The 27,247-nt window shown below is 43.7% G+C and overlaps 1 protein-coding gene across 1 annotated transcript; it reads left to right on the top strand.

Annotated features, from left to right (window-relative positions):
- Positions 1-9,562: 9,562 nt before the first annotated feature.
- LOC123440590 (SNAP25 homologous protein SNAP33-like) lies at positions 9,563-11,355 on the top strand. The gene is made up of 6 exons (XM_045117153.1): positions 9,563-9,645; positions 9,938-10,373; positions 10,532-10,622; positions 10,723-10,844; positions 10,937-11,034; positions 11,130-11,355. Exons 2-6 carry the CDS (start codon positions 10,005-10,007, stop codon positions 11,227-11,229), a joined length of 780 nt encoding a protein of 259 aa, XP_044973088.1. The 5' UTR covers positions 9,563-9,645; positions 9,938-10,004; the 3' UTR covers positions 11,230-11,355.
- Positions 11,356-27,247: the final 15,892 nt, after the last annotated feature.

Below are 27,247 nucleotides of genomic sequence, written 5' to 3'. Positions count from 1 at the left end.
GCTTCTGCTGTACGATCTACAAGGGTACGTAGATCACTCATCCCCTCTCGTAGATGGACATCACCATGATAGGTCTTCGTGCGCGTAGGAAATTTTTTGTTTCCCATGCGACGTTCCCCATCAAAGATTGTCGAGGTTTTCATGGATGACTTTTCCGTTTATGGGTCTTCCTTTGATGATTGCCTCAACAACCTTGATCGAGTCTTACAGAGATGTAAAGACACCAATCTTGTCTTGAATTGGGAGAAGTGCCACTTTATGGTTAATGAAGGCATCGTCTTAGGACATAAAATTTCTGAAAGCAGTATTGAAGTCGATAAGGCTAAGGTTGATGCAATCGAGAAAATGCCATACCCCACAGATATCAGAGGGATAAGAAGTTTCCTTGGTCATGCTGGTTTCTATAGAAGGTTCATCAAAGACTTCTCTAAGATTTCTAGGCCTCTTACCAATCTCTTGCAAAAGGATATTCCTTTTGTTTTTTACGATGATTGTGAGGAAGCCTTCGAAATACTTAAGAGGGCTTTGATAACTGCACCTATTGTTCAACCACCTGATTAGAACTTGCCTTTTGAGATCATGTGTGACGCTAGTGATTATGCTGTTGGTGCTATTCTAGGGCAAAGAGTTGATAAGAAGTTGAATGTTATTCACTACGCTAGTAAAACTCTAGATAGTGCCCAGAGAAACTATGCTACTACAGAGAAGGAATTTTTAGCAGTCGTGTTTGCGTGTGAAAAGTTCAGGTCTTACATTGTTGATTCCAAAGTCATTATTCACACTGATCACGCTGCTATTAAGTACCTCATGGAGAAGAAGGATGCTAAACCTAGACTTATCAGATGGGTTCTCTTGCTACAAGAATTTGATCTGCATGTTGTTGACAGAAAGGGTGCTGATAACCCAGTAGCGGATAACTTGTCTAGGTTGGAGAACGTGCTTGATGACCCACAACCTATTGATGATAGCTTTTCCGATGAGCAATGGAATGTCATCAATGCTTCACGTAGTGCACCGTGGTATGCTGATTATGCAAACTATATCGTTGCCAAATACATACCACCTGGTTTCACGTACTAGCAAAAGAAGAAGTTCTTCTTTGACTTGAGACATTACTTCTGGGATGATCCTCACCTTTATAAGGAAGGAGTAGATGGTGTTATTAGATGTTGTGTACCTGAACATGAACAGGGACAGATCCTACAGAAGTGTCACTCCGAAGCCTACGGAGGACACCATGCGGGAGATAGAACTGCACACAAGGTATTGCAATCAGGTTTCTATTGGCCCACTCTCTTCAAGGATGTCCGTAAGTTTGTCTTGTCTTGTGACGAATGTCAAAGAATAGGTAATATTAGCAAACGTCAGGAAATGTCTATGAACTATTGACTTGTCATTGAACCATTTGATGTTTGGGGCTTTGATTATATGGGACATTTTCCAAAATCCAACGAGTATACACATATCTTAGTTGCTGTTGATTACATCACTAAGTGGGTAGAAGCTATCCCCACTAGTAGTGCTGATCACAACACCTCTATCAAGATGCTGAAAGAAGTTATCTTCCCTAGATTTGGAGTCCCTAGATATCTAATGACCGACGGTGGTTCACACTTCATTCATGGCGCTTTCCGTAAAATTCTTGCTAAGTATGATGTCAACCATAGAATTGTGTCTCCCTACCACCCTCAGTCCAGTGGTCAAGTAGAGCTAAGAAATAGAGAGATTAAACTGATTCTGCAAAAGACTGTCAACAGGTCTAGAAAGAATTGGTCTAAGAAGCTCGATGATGCACTGTGGGCTTATAGAACTGCCTATAAGAATCCCGTGGGCATGTCTCCGTACAAAATGGTGTACGGTAAAGCATGTCATTTACCTCTTGAGCTAGAGCATAAAGCTTATTGGGCAATCAAAGAGCTCAACTTTGATTTCAAACTTGCCGGTGAGAAGAGGTTATTTGATATTAGCTCGCTTGATGAGTGGAGAACTCAGGCATATGAGAATGCCAAGCTCTTCAAAGAGAAGGTTAAGAAGTGGCATGATAAGAGGATACAAAAGCGTGAGTTCAATGTAGGTGATTATGTCTTGCTATATAACTCTCGTTTAAGATTCTTTGCAGGCAAACTTATCTCTAAATGGGAAGGTCCCTATATTGTTGAGGAATTATATCATTCTGGTGCTATCAAGATCAACAACACGGAAGGTAATTGTCCGAGAGTGGTAAATGGGCAGAGAATCAAGCATTATATCTCAGGTACTCCCATAAATGTTGAAAGCAATATCATCAATACCATAACTCCGGAAGAATACCTAAGGGACATTTATCAGCCTATTTTAGACTCCGAAAACGAAGAGGTATGAGATTCGGTAAGAAAACAGAGTCCAAAACTTTTCCAATAGGAAATTTTCTCCATTTTGGAATATTTGAAAAAATACAAAAATTGGAAGTAGTCCAGAAAGTGCGCGAGGAGGCGACAAGCCTGCACGGCGCGGGCCCACCCCCTGGCCGCGCCGTAAGGGCTTGTGGCCACCTCGTGCGCCTCCCGGACTCCGTTTTCGTGCAGGGGACTCCTTCTGGTCTGGAAAAAATCATTATATATACTTTCGTTTGGTCTGACCCCTGCGTCACGCAGATTTCCTCTGTTTTTCGTTTCGAGCCTGTTTTCTGCCGCAGATCTAGGTCAAGATGTCTTCTCAGGATTCAGAGGGGGAGAGCTATGTGGGAGATTACCTTGCTAACCCCAAGGTCTATGGGGACTTGGAACCATATGGTTGGACCACTGATGAGGAAGAAGACTATGATCCCAAGGGGAAGGAACAAACGAGTTCCGATGAAGAGGAGGCTCCTCTACCTCAACCTGTAGGTACTTATTTGGAGTTCAAGAAGTCGAGCCTCCCTGACTCAAGGAAGAAGTCTAAGAACTTGTTTATGCCTTCTCGTTTCTTGCAGGAGAGTAAGCAGGAATTATGCCAAAGGGTGTTGAAGCTTGAGGAGGAAAATGATGATCAGAGAGAGCAGAATTTTATGCTCAAGTGGAAATTAGACAAGCTCAAGACCGCTGCAACAACTCCTCCATCACCACCAAAGCAAGACAATTGAGCATTGGTATCGGCAATCCCCTTGGCTTGTGCCAAGCTTGGGGGAGTTGCCCCGGTATCGTATCACCATCACATCTTTTGCCTTTACCTTTGTTTTAGTTTTCCTTTTCAGTTTTCTTTTTCTCTAGTAGTTTAAAAGTCTTAGTGTTTTAGTCTTGAGTTTTGCTTTGTGTCACCCCCGATGTATTCTTGCTCGTGATCCATATAATAAAGAGTGTCTTAGTTGAAGGGCTTTGCCTCTTGCCATGATCAAAAGAGTGAGAATAGAACAAAAGCATGAAAGATCATGTAGTGATCTTATGGGAAGTGATGGCTTCACATATAAAAAGAATGAGGATTGAAACTTGTTGAGGGTAGGCAAACGTAGACCTTGGTCATTGTTGCAATTAATAGGAAGTGATAAAGAAGGAGTGGTTCACATATAAATATATCATCTCTGACAACATCTATGATTGTGAACACTCACCAAACTATTACATGCCTAGAAGTAGATGTTGGACAAGGAAGACAACATAATGGATTGTGTTTGCTTGGCTTTGAACAATGTTATATGATTAGAGATCCCTTAGCATGTGACGATTGCTTCCACCTCATATTAGCCAAAACTCCCGCACCAAGTAGAGATACTACTTGTGCATCCATAAACCCTCAACCTAGTTTTTCCATGAGTGTCCACCATACCTACATATGGATTGAATAAGATCCCTCAAGTAAGTTGTCATCGGTGCAAGCAATAAAAATTGCTCTCTAATATGTATGATCTATTAGTGTGTGGAAAATAAGCTTTATACGAACCTGTGATGAGGAAGACATAAAAGCGACAGACTGCATAATAAAGTTCTTTATCACAGGGGGCAATATAAAGTGACGTTCCTCCGCACTAAGAGGACACGCATCCAAACCTCAAAAGTGCATGACAACCTCTGCTTCCCTCTGCGAAGGGCCTATCTTGTACCTTTACTTTTTGTCCTTGAAAGAGTCATGGTGATCTTCACCAATTCCTTATTTCGCCTTTATCTTGGCTAACGTCATGTGCTTTGGAAAGATCTATATTCATATGTCAACTTGGAGGAAAGTATTCATGAATTATTATTGTTGACATTACCCTTGAGGTAATCAGTTGGGAGGCAAAACTGTAAGCCCCTACCTTTCTCTGTGTCCAGCTGAAACTTTGATCTCATGAGTACCAAGTGAGTTGTAGCAATTGTAGAGAACAAAAGAATGATTGAGTATGTGGATTTGCTTTACAAGCTCTTATTTGACTCTTTCTGATGTTGTGATAAATTGCAATTGCTTCAATGACTAAAGGCTATCGGTTGTTACTTCTCGGTAAGGTTCTTGATCCATGCCTTACCTTGTGAAGGAATTATCACTTTAGCATGAGAGATTATATGTTGGTATTGTTGTTCTGATCATGATCATGATGCATGCATGTTCGTATCTTGTTTTGTCGACACCTCTCTCCTTAAACATGTGGACATATTTATTGAGCTCGGCTTTCGCTTGAGGACAACGAGGTCTAAGCTTGGGGGAGTTGATACGTCCATTTTGCATCATGTTTTCATGTTGATATTTATTGCTTCTTTGGCTGTTATTTCACTTCACGGTACTATTCTTATGCCTTTTCTCTCTTATTTTGCAAGGTTTACATGAAGAGGGAGAATACCGGCAACTGGAATTCTGGCCTGAAAGTGGAGCAAAGTTGAGATACCTATTCTGCGCAACTTCAAACGCCGTGAAAATCAACGGAGATTTTTTCCCAATATATAAAAAATACTGGGCCGAAGAAGTGCCACAGGAGCGTCAGGGGGTGGCCACAAGCCTCCACGGCGCGGCCACCCCCCAGGTCACGCCATGGGGGCTTGTGGGCACCCTGCTGGCCCACTTGCCCCCCTCTTTTGCTATATGGAGGGTTTCGTCCAGAAAAAAATCAGAAGGGAGCTTTTTCGTGGTTTCGCCGCCGCCACGAAGCAGAACTTGAGAAGAACCAATCTAGAGCTCCGGCAGGACGATCCTGCCGAGGAAACTTCCCTCCCGGAGGGGGAAATCGTCGCCATCGTCATCACCAACACTCCTCTCATCGGAGGGGACTCATCTCCATCAACATCTTCATCAGCACCATCTCATCTCCAAACCCTAGTTCATCTCTTGTAACCAATCTCCGTCTCGCGACTCCGATTGGTACTTGTAAGGTTGCTAGTAGTGTTGATTACTCTTTGTAGTTGATGCTAGTTGGATTACTTGGTGCAAGAGTTTATGTTCAGATCCTTGATGCTACTCATTACACCTCTGATCATGATTATGATTATGCTTTGTGGGTAGTTACTTTTGTTCCTGAGGACATGGGATAAGTCATGCTAATAATAGTCATGTGAATTTGGTATTCGTTCGGTATTTTGATATGTTGTATGTTGTTTTTCCTCTAGTGGTGTTATGTGAACGTCGACTACATAACACTTTACCATTATTTGGGCCTAGAGGTAGGCATTGGGAAGTAGTAAATAGATGATGGGTTGCTAGAGTGACAGAAGCTTAAACCCTAGTTTATGCGTTACTTCGTAAGGGGCTGATTTGGATCCACTAGTTTAATGCTATGGTTAGACTTTGTCTTAATTCTTCTTTCGTAGTTGCGGATGCTTGCGAGAGGGGTTAATCATAAGTAGGATGCTTGTCCAAGTAAGGGAAGTACCGAAGAGCCGGTCCACCCACATATCAAACTATCAAAGTAACGAACGCGAATCATATGAACATGATGAAACTAGCATGACAGAAATTCCCGTGTGTCCTCGGGAGCGTTTTTCCTCTTGTAAGACTTTGTCCAGGCTTGTCCCTTGGTACAAAAGGGATTGGGCCACTTTGCTGCACCGTTGCTACTTTTGTTACTTGTTGCTTGCTACGAATCATCTCACCACATAATCACTTGTTACCGATAATTTCAGTGCTTGCAGATATTTCCTTGCTGAAAACCACTTGGCAGATCCTTCTGCTCCTCGTTGGGTTCGACACTCTTACTTATCGAAAGGACTACGATTGATCCCCTATACTTGTGGGTCATTAGACGACGCCGTAGTACAAGGCGAGCGGGTGCGTGGGTGGTCGTTGCGGATGTCCGACAATGCTTGTGTGGCGGCCAAAGAGGTACATTATTGGCATTAGAGGATCAGAGGAGGGCACGAATGCAAAGCTATGGGGGAGCAGGGGCAAAGTGGAAGAAAATGGGACCGGGATGGGGATTTGAGTGGGCCGGGGTGTCGGAGTCCTAACTGGCTGCTGTCCAAGCTCCTCCAAATCCACCACCCCCGTTTTGCTTCTAATTTAGGGAAAAAGCACGCCCGAATCAGTTAGCGCACCGATACGAAACAACATTGAATGGCAAAACGCATCCCAATCGCGCAATATGGACGGATGTGAGCGGTTTGAGGGTGTGCTTTGAAAATGCCCTAATAAGCGTGACATTGTGCGACCTTCATTGCGAGTACAATTGGCCATGAAATGGCTAGCTAGGTTATGATTTCGACCAACATTTTTCTCTTTTCGTAAAGGAGGTTGAGAATTTTGGATCTACATCTTTTTAATGCACATAACCATTTTCACTAAATTGATGCAAGATGACAAAGCCAAAGACCACAACAAATAGAGTATATAACAAGCACAATTACGTTAAGCCCATTACAAAACATGAGCTTAATACCTACAGCTAAGCCGATTTCTTCTGCAACAATACATTCAAGAAGAGATATATGCCCTCACACTGTTGTCGCCATGTTCAACGGGACAACAAGGACACATATTTGCATCGCCTAGTTGCCGAGACCGACCAATAAAGGCAAGTACATCAGGAAGGGAACAACATATTCAACAAGGCAACAACGCAAGTTTGTCTTTGATGAACCTGACTAGCATGAGTAATAAAAATATCTGGTTCCCACGATGGCAATGCCATTCTTCATATGCGTTTCTCTAAGCTTCAGTCCTTGCGAGAATTTCTTCCGGTAATACAAAGCTACGTAGAGTTTCTTCCGGTAATACAAAGCTACATATGGGTTTTATTCACAAATCAAACCCAAACTCAACTATTCGGAACCACGATCTTAACATTCCATCATCATTTCCGAGCCGTCTCGGTTTGCTTCTTTGCTGGTCACAATACAAGTTCGGTATTTTCGCTTCCTTTCATCTAGAACTTCAAGTTGTGACTTAGCTCTTTTTAGTGCAGATTTCTCAATCATGCAACAATTATGTTTTTCATAGTACTATCAAGCAATCAATTTTACTGGTACACTGAGTTGTTCCATCCTCGCAGAAAAGATGTTACCTTTATGTTTTTAAAACCATGGTTCATTATTTCATGGTACTTTCGAGTATCGTGGTTCTCTTTGTTTTCTAACACTCATGTCAGTGTTTAAATTTATTTGAATTGGTCTGGTAGTTCTCTTTAATTAGCTTTTCAATAACATTCAGGTTTTGAATCTTCTCTATATACTATCTACCATACCCTTTTGTCTTCCATTGTCTTCTGCACAGGTATCCGGCTATCGAGGCATCAGTAGACGAATAAGTGTGGATGGTATAGGCAACTTCAACGATGGCTTTATGCACTCTAGTGGAAACACAAAATCTCAAACCGGGCTATGTCGACGCGCGCATGCGTCATTTCCTTCCTTTGGGGATGAGAATCCGGAGTTCAACCTTGTGGTGGACTAGCCATCCTCGATGACGTGCAATGACGGTTCTTTCTTAAAGGCGTGGCCTAGGAGTTGTGTATTTTTTTTGTCTCCATTGTGTCTTGTAACATAGGATTATTGGCTATCTGGGGGAGTTGTTGTCGTGAGGTATACGGTCTCATGGTTTGTTTTCTGTTTTATTTCCGGGTCAAGATTGTTCGGCTACTCGATTTTGCCTTTTAATAATATATGGTTTCATGCATCATTCGGATGCAGAGGCAGGGGGTTATCCTCCTTTTCAAAAAAAAAAAACTTTGTGTCAGCAACCATCTCAAACCACCTCATTCATCACAACCGCCCCATTCACTCATTCCATCCCACACCATCCACATTGCATTCAACTCCACTCAATCCATCTACCACATAGAGAAAGAGAGATCCCATGCAAGAAAATAAGAAAGAAGTGTTGGGTGATTCGATATCTGCTTCTTGATTCTTTTACAAACAAGAACTCCATTTTTTTCTACACCTCAAGTTCATCTCTTTCACCACAATCATATCCTTGTGAGAGAATGTTTCCATGGATTCTTTTGAGAAGCCTTGCTTGGAGTTTTGCCAAAGAGTTCTTATCCAATGACATTATTTTTTCTATTACTCTGGGATGATGAGCGTATCCTAGATGGTTAGGAGTCACTTGTGATCCTATCAAGTTTCTACATGTGAAGGACGCAAGAGTTAGTATAGCACCCGAGATTGCTCACTTTCTGGATAGCTTGGTGGGCGTCCCAAACGGTATTCTTGCATCCTATAACCATTTGGTTTGAAGCATCCATCAACGATGATGTAAGAAAGCACCAACTATTTGAACCCCAGAAGAAAGAAAATTGTCTCATTAGTGTTTGCATTCCGTTAACTCTACCTCCTACTTATTTGCAAGCTTGTTACTTTTCCACTGCTTATTACTCTTGATTTCTTTCTTGTTAAGTACTTGTGGTTATCTAGTCTCTGTTTCTCTAAGCTCAAAATTGCGAACCTAAAATTAGTATTTGCATTATTTTTCATAGGACTATTCTCCCCATCTACTCCTTAGACTTTGATAGCAACAACTAATCTAAAAAAATCAGTAGTATGATATATATTTTTTGGTTTAGTATTATAGTTCTATTTCTAGTGTTAGAAATTGTGACCATGTAAGTTATTAGTGTAATAACAATTTAAATACTAAAAATCAGTAGTACAAATATAAGAATTAGTATTATATGATTAATTTATATATTAAAAATGAGACTGCAATCACACGAGTTAATTAGTCCTATAGTACTGATTTTGATGGTAAAATGAGTATTGTGACCATCAGAGTTAATCCTGTAATACTAATTTCAGTACTAAAAATCAGTACCACGCCCCATGCATGCTACTACTGTAATACTACTTCCAATACTAAAAAACAGTATTGCGGCTGTCAGAGTCAGTATTACAGAAACAGAACTACTTTCATTGTTAACTGAAGTTGTAAATGTTGAGTTGAGAGATTATTTGTTCTTGGCCTCCTGTCAACTGTCATTTAATTTGTTGCATTTGTAGTGTGGAAAATGAGGCATGCATTATAGGACTTGCATGCAGCCACCTCCTCACCAATGCTCGGCTACATCGAATGGTGCCCGGGGATATCGCAGGATGAAGCTAAAGGATATCGTAGGTTGAAGCTAAAATAAGCACTTGCTCTTTTTAGATATCTCGTTTAGCAAATAGACCACTATATATAGAGAAGGGTTTACGTGGTGAAAATAGTTCATTATCAGCTATCCAATAAAGGCAGATAGATTGCTCGCCTCCTCTTTTGCCCTCCAAGGAGGAGGAACGGGAGGACAAAATCTATCTCGTACGGACGCTTCTTCTCGGCAATTTTGACCTCTATCTTCTTCCTTTTCTTACATTTTTGCGGGAAAATCTTACCAATGATGTCTTCTTTCTCTAGTAGTTCAATTTTCTCTTGTTACCTTCTGTTGATGCTGCTTCTTTGTCAAACTTTTTAAGAATGTCATTCTTGGTTTTTAAAGATGATTTTGTGGATCGACAATGGCGATGAATCATGCATGATTTCCCACTCGCAATTGCAGCTGTCAGTCGTGTTTTTGCAACGGCAATGTGACATCCACATGTTTGATTTGCAGGAGCCTGCCCCTTGCTTACAATAGCTTAGAATTATTATTATTACTATATTTTCACTTTGACAACAAGATGCCTGTGGCAAAAGGCGGCAAGGCTTCGTCGAAGCCGGATCCCTTCGACTCAGACTCTGACGATGGTCTCGTCTCCTCCAAACCGGCAAAAAAATCGTCCGCCTATTCGGTTCCCGGCGGCAACAAAAAGCAGTACCAGGACGGGTTCAAGAACTCCGGCGGGCTGGAGAACCAGTCGGTGGAGGAGCTCGAGCACTACGCGGCGTACAAGGCCGAGGAAACCACAGACACGCTCAACGGCTGCCTCCGGATAGCCGAGAACATCAGGGAGGATGCCACCAGCACGATGATAACCCTGCAGAAGCAGGGCGAGCAGATCAGCAGGACCCACGAAAAAGCCGTCGAGATCGATCAGGACCTCACCAAGGTGCATATGCATGCTCCACCACGTACTTTGTTTGTATATATAACTGCATGCGATATGAACAAAATACCATTGCCAACTTACACCGAGGCCTGTTTCAATTTGAAATATGTGGTGCCTGATTGTTGTCATGTGATGTTGTTGTTAATTTGGGTCTCCAGGGTGAGGGGCTCCTGAACAGTCTTGGAGGGTTCTTTTCCAAGCCATGGAAGCCCAAGAAAACAAAGAAGATCAAGGGGCCAGTGTCGCGAGGTACGCAGATACATACAATCTAATACCAGTACGCCAATTAAGGATGCTCGGATCATGTGGCGTGCTCATGATTCCTTGGCAACTCAATGGCATGAAACAGACGATTCGTTCAAAAAGAAGGTGAACCGAATGGAGCAGAGGGACAAGCTAGGGCTGAGCCCTCGAGGGAAGGGGAACACCCGCGAGTACGGCGAAGCCGGAACTGCGATGGACAAAGTTCAGGTTCGTGCATGCACTTGACTCACCAGCCTCCATGGAAAAGTATCTCTCTCTCTATAAATATATTTATAGAAGTGCTTCTTTTGTTTCGTCAGTTGGAGAAGAAAAAGCAGGACGATGCCCTCGACGATCTCAGCGGCGTGCTGGGGCAGCTCCAGGGCATGGCTGTTGACATGGGATCCGAACTTGATAGGTAAAGTCTTTAGTTTACTGCGTTTGCGTGGAATCACGCTGAAGATTAATCAGAACTTTTGAATCGAGTGTCTTATGTGCTATCCAACGTTTCAGGCAAAACAAAGCACTGGATGATATGCACGGCGACGTGGAAGAGCTCAACTCCAGGGTGAAGCAAGCCAACCAGCGCGCCCGCAAGATTATCGCCGAGTAGTCGATCGTCAAACATGGCTGCAAGCGTTATTATAAGTAGTCGACAAACATGTCTGCATATGTTATTATAAGTATCCACCATTGTTTACAGAGAAAAGGATAATGAGAGATTATTGTTCAACAAACCTCGTCGGCAATATTTTTTGTTATAAGAGCATCTACAACAGGGCACCTCAAACCATCGTCAAACGCCCTGACACGTCGCCTGGTCACCAACCGGTCAAAGAAAAACATGACTCATCTAGAGACCTCAAACCGGTCTCAGATGCTTGATTGATCGGCACCCCTCATATCTAACCCAAATCTAATGCTGATTTTGGGAGGCTTGGGCGCATCCGCCATGTCGATTCTGACCTACGCTGACCCATCTTGACCCCATATATATATTCGTCCACATCCTTTTGCCGGACGAAACTCTACACACGCCACTCCACTCCGCGCCGTCCCCAAGCTCACTTCCAGCAAGCTCCGATCTTCTCCGGCATGGAGGACAATATATAACTTTGACTCAGACCACTCTCGATCCGTCGAGTCAGGTGTCGTCCCATGCAAGATGGAGGAGGCTATGACAGTCCACATTACTATCCGTCACTCCCATGATGACTACACCCGACCAACGACGGGATCAGTCTGACGCATATACATTACATCGGCGCAACGAATACTTGGATCCATCAGGATGGAGCATCGCGGTCTGTTAGCCTTCCCATCTCTGGTCGCAGGAGTATGAGTGTGTACATGGGCCGGTGTGCTCGTTGTGGGAACAGGAAGATGAGGGCGGCCAAGGACCGCCTCGCTCCCGACATAACGGCGGTAGTGGCGATTGATGCGACGGTGCACACTGCCACGAAGGAGGAAGTCTTCGGTGCTCGTATCATAAAGAACCGACAAAGGAGGAAGATGCGCGCCCTCACCCGAGAGAAAAATTGGGCAATCCGTGCCATAGTCGGACTGCCCCCAAAAGAGGAGAAGGAGGACGGCGACGCGTCGCTCAACTGTGATGAGACGTAGATCAAGATTGATCCATTTTGTGCTTTTGAGTGTTACTTTCGTGAGAAAGACGAAAAGAGTGTCAGAAAGGGCAAGGGCAAGGGCAAAGCCAACCGTGGATGATCCATAGTAGTATGTATATGCCAAATTTTGATAGTCCGATGACATGTGCTTATTTAGCCGGATGGATTTGAGTTTACGTTACGTTTGTATGTATTTTTATGGATTTGAGGTTCGCTAATTGAGGTATCCGGTTGTGCGAAAGAAAAATTGAGGCCTGGCCATGGATTTACATGCTCTAAGTATTCCAACCATCACAGTTAAAAATGTAGTAGTAAGTACAAACTAACTTCGGTATTAAAACAATTCAAAACAAACTTCAGTATTGAAAATTGTACTACAAACATATAAGTTGGTGCATAGTACTAACAATCAACAGTACACATGCATACAAGATTTGTCCGCATATAAGATTTTTTTAAGTCAAACGGCATAAATTTTGATCAAATTTACAGAAAAATATATCAACATTCACAATAAGAAATCAATATCATTAGATGTCTCCTTTATTTACTTTTAATATTGTATAATTTTAGTATTGTAGATATTGATATTTTTTTCATATAAATATGGTTAAATTTTACGAAGTTTAACTTTGCAAAATCCTTATATGTGGAGTAAGAAGGACCGGAGGGAGCACAGGCTAGTAATGTAGCACAAATCATGTACAATTTTTCTAGTAGTACTGCAAACTCTTGTCGGAGAATATGAAAAAGCGCATTCGTTATGAAGTTTTGGAACACGAGCTTTCGAATCAAGATGGTGTGTCACCCCACAATGGATGCGAGCTGTCAATGGGAAAAATCATGTGCCACATATGATGGGGTAAAGGTACTTCTCAACGGTGTTATGCAAAGTACCTAACATGAGTAAGTTAGTTACACTTAATATTGGCATCAAACCAATTAGGCTCTATGATTCATGTTGCTTTGTCATGGCCCTGAGTACCCTGTGCGTACCCACACACAAATAGGACCCAAAATATAGTATATATGGCATGGGAATACAATGAACCCATACCTCATCGACAGTAATGCAATTCGTAGGATGTTGGGCGACACAAATATCACAATAATGAATTCATGGACATATACAAAAGAAAGCGATGTTGAAAACACACATTGTACCTTGGTCCAGGCCCGCATGGTGGGTAATAGCCATACTTCTTGCTTTTGTTTTCTCTTATTATCTCAATGAAAGATCAATGCAATATGATTGCAGCCAATGAGAGTAACATCATATCGATCTAGGCTCTTTGAATTGATCTGCATATCTCATGGCGTTGTCAATAGACTTAGAGTGCATCGTCATGTTCACTAGGGTCTAAAAGTCGTAATATTGTTTCGACATCCTGTCCTTATATAGGCATCCTAATGTAGGTGTCAATGTGATGGACTTGAGTCAAACATTTACCACCATACAAATAAGACATGTCCCTTAGTCTTGACGATATTGCACTCCTTCGTGCGATCTTTCCCTTATGTATTATGTATGCTTGGACATAATAGTTTTAATACTCCCTCCGTTCCAAAATATAAGACATTTTAGGTATTTTACTAGAAGACTACATACGGAACAAAATGAGTGAATCTATACTCTAAAATATGTCTATGTACATCCGTATATAGTTTATAGTACAATCTTTAAAAGGTCTTATATTTAGGAACGGAGGGAGTACACGTCATGTCTCATATGGATGCACATATTTATAAAGTATGTGCGAGTCGACCTCTATGTACCCTTACGTGCCCATCACAGAAAAGGGGTTATATTAGTTGATGGAATGGTAAGAGCATCTCTAGTGGCTAGTGTATCTCATTGTCTAAACCAAATATAGACTACCATAGGTCAAAAAATGCCTCCAGCGACTGGTGTATCTGCTAGTCTAAATTTTAGACATCCATCAAAATCGCTACCCATTGTTCATATTTGGACAACCGAGCGACGATGTCCAAACCAGAGCTGCTTCTCGCGAGCTCTCTCTCGCGCCCATCTGGAGCAGTTGGAGACAAGGAGGATACGAGAGCGCGAGCGGCGGCGGCGGCTTCGAGGGCGCGAGGACGCGAGCAGGGGAGGGCGCGAGTGGCGGCTGCGTGCACGAGCGGCGGCAGGTGCGAGGGTGCGAGCGATGATGTGCGCAAGCAAGCAAGCGAGCGGCGGCGGCAGCTAGCGTGAGCGAGCGGCGGCGGCGGCTAGCGTGAGCGAGCGGCGGCGGGGGGGCGCGAGCGCGAGTAGCGGCAGCAGCGAGCGCGAGCGAGCGGCTGGGGCGGCGGCTGCGGTGTATTGGCAGAGTGCTCTGTATTTTCTCCTCTCTATATTGCTGCTACTACTGAATATTGTTGTAAGGTGAATCTGAATATTGCTGCAGAGTGGATCTGAAATATAGACTATCAAATTTAGACATTCAAATGAAAAACTGAGGTTGTCTAAAATAAAATTCATTTACACAATTGTCTATATGAAGATATAAATAATGAGATTTAGACAAGCCACTAAAGATGCTCTAAGAGCTCAAGAGCGGAGAAGTGTTGGAGAAAGTGAGCAGTGTGCTCGGACGGGAAAATAAGGGGCATGATTGGGCAGGATGTGTAGCCAGATATCTACCGCGTTATTCGATTGCATCGCTTGATCTTGTGTCACCTTACTTGTTTCCATTTCCAACTACTTTTGTCCTGCTGGGATGATTTTCTCGCTAGAAAATGGTTGACTCAACCATTCCACCAGGGTCTTTGTGAAGGTTGCTTTAAGCAGCATGTGTGCTTAGCTTGAAACCATATGCAGGTGACGAACCGAGCAGCTAGACCTCCTAGTCAGTGCCTTATGCGCCGGCTAGGGAGTTCTTGCGCTTACTAGACGGCAGCGAATGCACCGACCCATGTCGGAACTAAATAATAAAAAATTCGAAAAATGCAAAATAAAAAAGAAATTTTGTGAATTCACAAGGTTCATGGATTTTAGAAAATAAAGGTTCACACACTACAAGAAAACTTCTCGAAAAAATTTAAAAAATCATCGATAATGAAAAAAATCACAATTTAGGAAAATTTAATCAAATTTTAAAAAGGTTAACCAATTTTGAAAAAAGTTTGAAAATTGGAAAAAAATCATCAGTTTTGAAAAATAAATTCATTGATTTTAAGTTCACCAAATTATGAAATACAAATAATTCATGAATTTGGGAAAAAGTTATCCACTATTATGAAAAGTTCACAAAAAAAACAAAACAGTTTATCGATTTCAAAAAAAGTTCATGCAATTGAAAAACAAAAAAAACAAAAAAAAATAAACAGAAAATAAAAAAGGAAAAAAGCAATAAAGAATAAACGAAATGTGAGGTATGAAAAAGACAAAATCAGCATTAAATAGTGCCAAACATAATGTCACTATTCAGGACTGAAATTTGTTTTTTTCATAGCTCACATCTCGTAATGAGTTTCAACTTGAAATTTTGTGTGGCAATAAAACATCATCCTTTTTATATCTCATATTATTTTTTGTCTTTTCTTACTTTAAAATATGATTTTCACAAAGTTTTCATTGAATATTGGTTTTCGTATGATAGTCTTCCCTAACCGGAGACCTCGTCGTCGCCGCCAGAATCGACGGCTAGGAGAACTTGTGACAGCCCGGTGCCGAAGTTCCAGAAGCTTCCCCTTTTCTTTCCGTTTTCGTCGTGTGGGTATTTCAGTTGCCGCATCATCATCGCATCATGCGCATCATCAGCATTGCATCGGCATCCCGCTGCCGCCAGTTTTAAAAAAAAAACTTGCATTCGTTAGTAGTTGCCGGTTCTCGTCGTCGTCCGTTCTGAGTCCGACCGCACACGCACGCGTCTGCGGCACCGTCGGAAACCCTGTTTTAAAAACGCGTTTTAAACTTTCTCTGATCGGGTTGAGATTTAACGTGCGGTCGTGATTAGTCATAGCGAGGCCGCCTGTCGAATTTCGTCGCGATCGGAGACCGTCTGGTACCCGAACGGTCGACCGTAGCGGCACCGTCTTCGGTTATTCGTCGGACGTCTGTCGGTGTTGTTAAAACTCGTGCCGTGCCGCCCGCTCTCCCTCTCGTCTCCGGATGTCTATACAAGACGGCCACGTAGCACGCCCCGCGTTCGGAATCGTCCGAATCCGACCCCGCGGTTGGATCCGGATCGCGATTCCGGCTAACCGAGCCCCCCGTTTGTCTATATATAGACCCCCTCCTTAATTTAGGGAACCAACCCCTCTCCATCTCGGGATCCGCGCCGTCCCGGAAACCCTAGCCGCCCCCACAACCTCTCCTCTCTCTCCCCAGCCCCGCCGCCGCGGGCCCGCCGAGCCCATCCGAGGCCCGCCGGGCCCATCTGCGCGCCGCCGCCCGAACCCGAGCCACCGCCGCCCCGTTCTTCCTGCCCGAGCCGCGCCTCCCCATGGCTTCCTCTCCCGCGTCGCCGCGCCGGCCAGCAGCCGCCGCTGCCGGAGCCCTCTGTGCTGCCTCGACCCCGACCCGCAGCTCCTCGCCGGAGGCACCCCGCCGCCGGCCGCAACCGGGAACCGCGCCGCTGCGCGCTGCTACGCCGCCCCGCGCGAAGCCCGTGTTACCTTGTCCCGCCTGCGCCGCCGCCGCCGTTCCTCGCTGTCCTTCCCTCGCCCGAGGCCAGATCCGGCCAGCCGCCGCCTGGATCTGCCGCCTGCGCCTCGCCCCGCTCCTCCTCCCGGTGCTCGCCTCCCCTGCAGCAGCACCGCCGCGGTTTCCTCTCGTTCCCGAGCGGACGGGACGAGCGGACGAGCCGAGCGCCAGCGTCAGGCACGTCGCGAGGCCCAGCACCGGCACTGTGGCCCAGCGCCCGAGCGGAGGCTCCAGGCCGGCCCAGCTCCTTCCGTCGCCCCGAGGCCCAGCAGCCCCTTAGGCCCAATGCCTCATCGCCCAGGCCGAGCCTGCTAAGGTGAGGCCCTCTCTCGCCTAAATCACGCACTGGGCGCTAGGTTTTATCCTGCACCCCGGTGAAGCCCAATGGTGTTATTATTTTTAGTTTTGGATTTTAATTAATTTCAGGGATTAGACGTTTTTCAAACGACCGTATCTTTTTACCCGTAAGTCGGAACGACGCGTGTTATATATCGTTTTGGGGTAGCTTTGCGAGTAGAACACGGTTATCCAACATGCATATTTGTTTAACGCTGTTTAGAGTGCCTAATGCCTCGTTTTACGTGCTGTTTAACTAGGATCCATTCCGTAGTTAATTTTCGTGCGTATCCGGATTGCCCGTATGCCATAGATTTAATGTCCATGTTTTAGGGACCATATTTCTACGTATTTTAGAGCGGTCACTTGTATTTTTCCGTGTAGGGTTTTGCCGGTAGTATATTTTCCGTATATAGGTGTTCTCCCGCTTTATCGTGTGGCATTATTTAGTATTGCAAACCCCACATATTATATATGTTTCCGGGGTAGAAAAATCCCATGGATTTTTCTGTGCAATTAGTTTTAGCTTTTGAGGAAGTTAGTTCGCGCGATATTTTACCATGATGCCTTTTTGTTTAATTCATAGGATTTATTCCGTGCCTCGTTTGAATTAGTTGTCAACTAGAAAGTTGATCTTGGGTGTTTTGTTTAGCCCCTGGTATTTTTAGTTGCAATAGAAATGCATGTTTAGGTGTTGTTTGACTGCCCTCGAGTTGCTTGAATAGTGCTGTTTCAGAGGAGCTGAAATATTTCTAAGACTGGAATCTGTTATTATTTTGTTGCTGTCTTGTCTTGCTTGCATCTTGTGATCTGTATATCTTTTGGGGTTGGTCCAATGGAGTTATTTGTACCCCTTATGTTTCTCTAGCAGGCTGTGAAGTTTCATGCCGTATGGACTCCTGTAGCTATAGGTTTTGCTGCTGTCAATATTGCTTCAGGCTGAAAAGTGCACTTTCAGGAGGTGTTATATTCACTAAGTCTGAAATAGTGCGTGAGGTGCCATTTTGTGTCTTCTTTTCCTAGTGCTCCTTGCTGCCATGCTAGTTGTTGTTAGTTGTTTGTAGTAGTGCGTCTTGCCCTCTTTCATGCCATGCCTTGCTTGAGTTTATCGGAGTTGTGTAGCCGGAGTTGTGAGGCGTAGAAGTTGCTATGTAGCTGTTTTGGGCAGTTTGTAGTTATTTCTTGTTTTGCTTGTAGTTGTTGAACCGTAGCTCCGTTCTGATCGCGTCCTACATGAAACTTGCTTAGAATCTCGTGTAGTTTCATTTTCTCTTGCGTGATGTATGTTTTAAAGTGCTCGTGACCGCCGTTGCACACATATTGCATTCATGCCATCATATCTTGCGATGCTTGTAACTTTTGATCCGTAGCTCCGTTGGAGATGTTCTCTACGTGTAGGTTGCTTGCCTTGACGCGTAGAATCACGTGAACCTATTTGTTTTGCTGTTTAATAACCAATTAAATGCATTAGTTCAGATCTGGACAGAATTGTAAATTAACTTGTGAGGTCGTCTCGGAGATGCTATATGTCATTTCCGACCTCATTTAAAATGCCTAGATAGGTAGTTTAATTTCCGCTTCACCTCTTGCATGTTTGACAACATTATTATTGCCGTGTAGATAACCGGGAGTGAACTAAATAATTAACGTGAAGTTTCGTCAATATGCAACCCGTGCATATTGAACTTCACTTAAGGTGTAGTGTTTGATTGTGTGATTTGTCATGCCGTGACTTGCGTGTATTCAGTAGCTCATGCATCATATGTGTTGTGCATCGTGTGGTGAATATTGTGTGTTGATGCTTGTTTCCGGTTTCCCCGTCTCGATAGAGTTCCGCAAGCGTGTCGGATTGTGAGGACCCGTTCGACTACGTCGGTTCGTCTGCTTCACGGAGGCATTCTTCTTCCAAGCGGGATCTCAGGCAAGATGATCATTTCCCCAGATACCACTACTATCATTGTCATGCTAGTTTTATCGCTTCTCTCGATTATGTCTCGTTGCCTACCACATGTTAAATATCAGCCTCTCAACAATGCCATGAAACCTTCAACCTGTTCAACCTAGCAAACCACTGATTGGCTATGTTACTGCTTGCTTAACCCTGTTGATAGCGTTGCTAGTTGTAGGTGCAGATGCTTCCATGTGAAAACATGGGTTCCTTGTTATATCACCATATTAAATGCTATTTAATTTAATGCACCTATATACTTGGTAAAAGGTGGAAGGCTCGGCCTTTCTAGCCTGGTGTTTTGTTCCACCTTTGCCCCCTTAGTTTCGGCTACCGGTGTTATGTTCCATAAATGAGCGCTCCTAACACGATCGGGGTTGTTATGGGGACCCCCTTGATAATTCGTTTTAGATTAAAGCTGGTCTGGCAAGGCCCAACTTTGGTACTACATTTGCCTAAACACCTAATAAAATTGCATAGGGACTTTCCGGACCCCGAGGATAATTAAATCAACCCCCGGGCCAGTGCTCCTCATGAGTGTTGGCCCCACCTGAGCGATGTCCGGCGCCCCTCTGGTCACCCGGAGGTTTAGCGATCCCGACGTCTAGCTCATCCGCCGTGTCCTGAGAACGAGGTACGCGACTCCTATCGGGATCGTCGACACGTCGGGCGGCCTTGCTGGATTAGTTTTACCTTTGACGAGATATCTTGTGCATCGGGATTCCGGTGATGCTTTGGGTAATCTCAGAGTTGAGGTTTTCCACTAGGGAATCCGACGAGATCGCGAGCTTCGTGATTGAGGGTTTCTATGCGGCTTGTGGTAATTTGTGATGGACTAGTTGGAGCACCCCTGCAGGGTTAAATCTTTCGGAAAGCCGTGCCCGCGGTTATGTGGCAACGTGGAAGCTTTGTTTAACACTGGTTCTAGATAACTTGAAGTTAACTTAATTAAAATATGCCCACTGTGTGCGTAACCGTGACTGTCTCTTTCGTGAGTTCTTTCTCCGATCGAGGACACGGTGAGGTCATGTCTGACGTAGGTAGGTGTTCAGGATTATTCTTTTGATCACCAGTAGTACACGTCCGTTATGCGTAGATCTTCCCCCTCTTGTTTCTTGTACTCGTAAGTTAGCCACCAAATATATGCTTAGACGCTGCTGCAACCTCACCACTTAACCATGCCTCACCCATTAAGTTTTGCTAGTCTTGATACCTTTGGAAATGAGATTGCTGAGTCCCCTGTGGCTCACAGATTACTACCACACCAGTTGCAGGTACAGGTTAAGATTACTTGACGCGAGCGCGTTGATTGTTCATTCGGAGTTGCTTCTTCCTCTTCTTCTTCTTCATCGATCTAGGATGGGTTCCAGGCCGGCAGCCTGGGATAGCAAGGATGGACGTCGTTCTTCTTTTGTCGTTTGTTTTCGTCCGTAGTCGGACCCTGCTCTTACTCTTGATGATTATGTAATGTACTGATGTGACTCTGATGTAGCTTGTGGCGAGTGTAAGCCAACCCTTTATATATCTCATCTTTTCAGTATATGTACTTGTAACGATATCCATTCTTGCGACACGACGAGATGCGCTTCTATCCCTGACGAGGCCCTCGTGCCAAATTAAGGATAGGGTCGCATCTTGGGCGTGACAGAACTGCATTCACGCGCTTGCGTTCTGGGTCGGTCTAGTATCATGGCTTCAGTAAAAAGATATAGCTGAGGGTCGCTCGTCCCAGGGTCAAACAAAGATGTGGGTCTCCGATTTTGTTTGTAGATCATGGTTGACCGGCCAATCTTGACCTTTTAGAGTGAAAAAATCAAAAACAAATCTTGAACTCCAAAAAATTAAATAAAAACAAGTATTTGAAAAAAATACATCAATTCTAGAAAAAAAATTATGATTTAGGAAGTTCATGATGATTAACTAAAAACAAGTATTTGAAAAAAATACATCAATTCTAGAAAAAAGTTTATGATTTAGGAAGTTCATGATGATTAACTAAAAACAAGTATTTGAAAAAGTACATCAATTCTGGAAAACAAATATGATTTAAAAATATTATATTATTATTTTTTACGTATTTGGAAAAGGTTCACATATTTGAAAAAAATCCAGATTTGAGAAAAAGTTTACAGATTGAGAGAAAAAGAACGGATTTCGAAGTATTTCATCGATTTTTAAAAAAGAACTTCAAATAACATCACAGATTCGAAAAAATATCTTCGTTTTTTAACAAAAAGGTTCACAAAATTGAAAATAGTTTGTGTGTTTTGATTTTTTTTGGGTAAAAGTTGAAAGTGTTCAGAGATTTGGATAACTTTCATGCATTGAAAAAAAGTTCAGTGATTTGAAAATATCTCAAATTTATGAAAATATCCGTGAATTTGAAAAGTTATAAAACTTAATAAAATTACAAAATGTGAGGAAAAAATAGAAAAGACAGAAGAGAAAATGGCAAAACCGAAAAAATCTTACGAAACTACTGTTTTTAGCGTTGTATTTCAAGAAGGAAAATTAAGTAACCTAGGCACGCAGGAAAGTTGTCCTAGTTGGTTGCCTCGATTTGTACTAAGCAGAGAGGTTTGGGGTCAAATCTTATATGGCACACCTTTTATGAAGGTTTGCAGAAAAGAAAAGAAAATATAAAATTTAAATGGGCTGGCCCAGGGAAGTTGGAGTTGTACGGCGGTTTGCAAAATTGCACCGTATAGAATCGTTGATTTTTTAAAATATTGCATTTTATTTATTTATTTTAAAAAATATTGCACAAAACTTAGAATTTTCAAAAATAATACGGCACCGGCTTAGGCGTGGCCGATTGGAACCTATCGGCCTAGGCAAGATCAATAAGTCCTAATCGGCCCAGGTTAGGCCGATAGGCCTGTCAGCCTGGCTTCCGGGAGCTTATCGGCCTTGACGAAGCCAATAAGCTCATGTCGGTCTTGGCTAGCCCAATAAGGCCCTATCAGCCTTGGCTTAGGCCAATAAGGACGAATTTGTGTTGGCTAGGCTAATAGGTGCATGGGATTTTTTTTTTTTGCATGTTAGCTATTTTCGAGGCTCCATTTCTCGCCCCATTTCCCGCCAATTTTTAGTAAGAACTTTTAGAAGACTTATACTTAGCAACAAAGAGAATAGTACACAGCACAGGCTAGTACACGAAATTTACAGCAACTTTTACTTTTATACTTACGTTTGTACAGCCGTCTTAGCACCAACACTAGTTTTTTTTACTTTGTAACCCTGAGCTACACCATTATAAATTGGGTTAGAAATTGATAGGCTTCAGCCCTAGTGCGCCTTGCATGCTCTTACAAGAACGACCGTCGTGGAAACTGCAAGAGAAAAACAAATATGAGGCGTTCGCCTCTCGAGATGTTGCAACAAGGCTGCATGGACAGCTGCTGCAGACTACAGGCCAGTTGCATGTCAACTTTTTAGAGGTCTTTTTTATTTTCATATAGTATATAATAAGAGCGTACCGTTTGACCAAAGCTCTTGCTTGCCTCTCCCTTGATGCATGGCTAGGTCATAGACGTGAAACAAATCAAACGCTGGAAACACGAGAAACAAACGACAAGATGCAGCGGGCTGCATGCATGCGTGTCAACCTCCTTTGATGGCTAGCACAAACATGGAGCTCGGGCTAGCTGTTGCTTGGTGATACATACTAGTGGGCTGGTGGCACCTGACCCGAGTCTTTTCTCTACTTCCGATCCACGGACCTGCCTAGGGGGCTAGAGCTCAGCAAGACGACATCGTCTTCTTTAACGAAAACCACAAACACAACAAGACACGTTATATTGTACGAATACATCACTAATTTTGTAAGGTAGCTGGAGAGCTAGGGTAGATAAAGCATGGAAATTACAAAGAAGAGAGAGAGAGAGGGAGAGAGAGAAGAGAGAAGAGAGAAGATAGAGAGAGAGGGAGGACTAGAGAAAGTTGTCATAGTAGAGGGGTAGCGATCTATTCTCCGTTTTTTTTAAATTGGTCAAGTTTATCAACCATAGACTTGTATTGGTGCCTTGGCTCGTGGCACCAACCAAATGAAGAAAGGGAAAGAGAAGGCATGGCAAGAGCAAGTTTCGTCTGATAGTGCGACGCTGCCACGATCATGATCATGCACGTATAACTACTTTTGCTACCTAAACAAGACACACTGATTCAACATAACTACATTCCGACTACCTCTCCCACTCACACTGTCTCGCTGCTGACCCACCTCCTGGTACCCGTACCGCCCGCCGGCATCGCCGCTACCTCATTGCCTTCCTTGGTCATCGCCGCCCTTCTGCCCGACGCCGAGCCTGTTCGCCCCCCGTCGCCGTCTACAGAAACAAGGTGAAACGTCGTCGCCATAGCCGATTCATCGGATTGCTTCGAATCTTCTTCTTTTTCCGTCGCCATTTCCCGCCAATTTTGGCGGGAAAGTATGGGGGGATAAATTGGTGGGAAAGTATGGGGGGTAAATTGGCGGGAAACGGGGCGGGAAATGGAGCGTGGAAAATAGCTAACATGCAAAAAAAATCCCATGCACCTATTGGCCTAGCCAACACCAATTAGTCCTTATTGGCCTAAGCCAAGGCTGATAGGGACTTATTGGCCTAGCCAGGGCCGACAGAAGCTTATTGGCTTCGCCAAGGTCGATAAGCTCCCGAAAGCCAGGCTGACAGGCCTATCGGCCTAACCAAGGCCGATTGAGACTTATTGATCTTGGCTAGGCCGATAGGTTCCAATCGGCCACGCCTAAGCCCAGACCGTATTATTTTTGAAAAATCTGAATTTTGTGCAATATTTTTCAAAAAGAATTAAAAAATGCAATATTTAAAACCAGCCTCCTATAGAATCAGGGTTTTAAGGGGGCTCCTGCAAGGGTCACTTTTTGTTTTGGAAGCGCGTCAAATGGTGCACCAAGTCGTCACAGCCTGGACGCTCCTCTGTATTTGTTTCTCATGCTTTTGTGTTTTAGCTGAGTATTTTTGCCTGATTTTCTTAGGTTTTGAGGAAGAAAAAAAAGAAAGTAATGTTGTTGTTGTTTTTTTGCGAAGCAAAATTATGCTTTTCAATAAAGAAAAAGAGCACAACTTTACTTCTACGAGAAGCATAACTTGTGCTTCCAGGAGAAACATGATTGTGCTTCCGCGAACAAGAGAAAAGCACACCCTGTGCTTCCACGAGAAGCACAATTTTACTTTCTAAAAAGCATAAATGTGCTTCAAAAAATGTTCAAAGGATTTTTTGGGGTTTTTCTGGCTGCATTTTTTCCCGGTATTGGGACTATTCTTTCACTTTAATTTTTTTTCTGTTTTTTGGATTATCATTTTTCTTGAGTTTTAGGGCTTTTACATTAAGAAAACACCTTGAAGTCCATTAAGATGATGTCTCGTTTTGTAGATGCTGAAGTGGGAAATCGAATTGTGAAAGTAGTTTGGGATTTAGACGCACGGTTCTAAAGAAAAAAAAATTGAATAAAAACTAAAAGAAAGAAAAACTCCCAGGTTGAGATAATTGACACACATAAGTGTATCAATTGTCAACACCAAAGAAAATGTGGAGAGACCTTTGTAATGGTTTTATCCCTTAATTTGTAATCTCGGATATATAGCTTTTTCTATCCAAAAGGCCTTCTCTTAATCCTAGTCTCTCACAGGGAAGTATCTACGTATCGTTAATAGTGCGGCAATCATATAGTCGTCTCAGGTGAGCTGTAATTATGCCGTCCAAGTAGGCACTTTCTTCCTATGTAATTTGTTACTTTGTTACATGCGTATGACTCATTCTTTTTATTTATTTATTATTATTATTTACCTCAGAAATATATAATATAAATTTTTACAATTTCATATATTTTAAGAAATACTTTGTATCATTCAAAAAGAATTATGGCATTTCTAAAGAAAGTCTAAGAGTTTGAAAAATGTTCGAGTAATCTTTAAAAAACCTATATAAATACATATTAAAATTTTCAAGTAATTTGTAGGAAATATTTCGTTGTATTTACAAAATGTTAGTGAATATTTCAAAAAATAGGGTTCAAAGAATTTTAAAAAAATACAATATAAAAATTCCTGCGTAATTTTAGAAAAATGTCTCGTACAATTAAAGAAAGTGTTCATGACATTTGTGAAAAATCTTCAAAGTGTATTTTAGAAAATTATTTCATGTGTGCTTATAAAATGTCCAGCTTATATATGAAAATTGCCAGCATGTACTTAAAAACTTTCAACGTGTATTTGTAAAAGTTCACATGTATTATAAAAGTGAAGAGAAAATAAAAAAAATGAAAAGGAAGAGAAAAAAACACACAGAAATGAAAAAGAAAACAGGACATAAGCTTCTACTGACCGGTCTTTATTGGTCCATAGAAAATTTCGAAAATTGCTCCGGAAAAAACCATAGGAACACACGGGTGCCGGCGACGAGACAAGCTACCGTGTCGAAAAAGATCGAGATATCGCAGCCCTCGTTTTTTTTCCTTTATTTAGGAAATATCGCAGCTCTCGTCCTCTATCGTGTAGCTACATGGGCCGTGATCACCTGCAAAAAAAGCTACATGGCCTGTGGTCACCTGCGAAAAGAAAAGTTACATGGGCCATGGTCACCTGCAAAAAAGAAAAGCTACATGGGCGGAGGCTCATCAGCCATCCAAACCTCCGTCCACCGCGTTTGTCCAGCGGCGACGCAAAAAGAAGTCTGATACGTCCGGCAACCTTGGCGCACAAACCGTTCCACGCCAGCCGGTCGATCGGCCGTTTACGGTACGGTGGCGCGCAAGTGCAACGAGACGATCAACATAAGCAGACGACGCGACCACTCCACGTGAGCAGCAGCAGATCGACTCGCAGCTTCCCGACGAGCACGGTTGGACAGATAGCGATCGGTGACACGCTGCTACGTCATGCATCATGTCCTCGATCCGACGCAATCCGATGGACGATTCCATGGACGATCTAGTTCGAGGAAACGCCAATGAACCACCCAGGACGACGCACCGAGCTCCGGTGAAGATGCCGTGCCGGCGACCTCGGCGTCCACGACGGCACGGCGGCAACGCCGAGCGCGACATGGCCGGTGGCGAGGGGCGCGTGACAGAGCGTTGCGCGGAACAGCGAGACGTGGAGCTCATACACGATGGCGACGACGGATGCCACACGGACGGCGCGGCGTGGCGGCCGTCAAGGTGTGGACGCTGCTGTCCGTGTGTTTAATCCAAGGTTGCTAGTCATGGGTTCAGCGTCAGCGGTCGCTAGCTCCGCTCCAAAGTCCAAAATCAAAGCCCATAGTGGCGTTACCGGTGGGAGTTAAGAGTTAAGGACTAATTAGGATAGCATGCCGCCGGAGAAGAACAGGGAAAAAGGAGAAGCAAAGACACGACTCGACATGTTTTTTCCGCTCCCTGAATAACTTTGGACCAAAACGCAGGATCAACTCCGGTCCAGATTCATCTGCCGCACCGCACATGAATGTGAAAGGAAGTGTCTGCATAGTCCACCCAGGTGATTAACAACAACCATATAAAGAAAGTAAAGTAAGATCAGATTAGTGGATCCGCTTTATTCCGCGGTGCTGGTGGTGGTAAACACCGTCAAACTTGTCCGCTTGCGACCGGCCCGCTCCAAACGGCCGCACGGTCTCTCCTGGGGTCCCGCCGGCGCCGGCACGGACGAGGCATGCGTTTGCCGGCCGGCGAATGATGTCGTCCGTTGAACCGTCGCTCGCACCGGCCGCTTTGCTCGCTCGCTCGATTGCTCGCTAGTGGCCGCCGCGCCTTTCGGAGAAACCTTGCTAGTGCGATGCGCGGTGTGCAGTGCAGTGAATCGTCGACCGATCGTGCGTGGCAGCGGCCACTGGCGCCAGGCACGGCTCCTGGCCTTTTGCATGGACGGACCCTTTACAGCTCGTCAAACACTAGGACATGATTTACGGTGGCGAGTATTCAGAGGCTCCCATGATTGTTCGTGACAAATCGGATGAAAATGTTCCGTACGGGGAACAAGTTGGGGCACGGGCAGCGCACACGTCTCCGTGGCAAGAGGCAGGGGGGCTGATCGAGATGCACATACATGAATCTCTTTCT

The sequence above is a fragment of the Hordeum vulgare genome, chromosome 3H (assembly GCF_904849725.1).
Source record: "Hordeum vulgare subsp. vulgare chromosome 3H, MorexV3_pseudomolecules_assembly, whole genome shotgun sequence".
NCBI lineage: Eukaryota > Viridiplantae > Streptophyta > Magnoliopsida > Poales > Poaceae > Hordeum > Hordeum vulgare.
The sequence above is the reverse complement of the archived record's forward strand: the minus strand, read 5'-3'. Positions and strand labels throughout refer to the sequence as shown.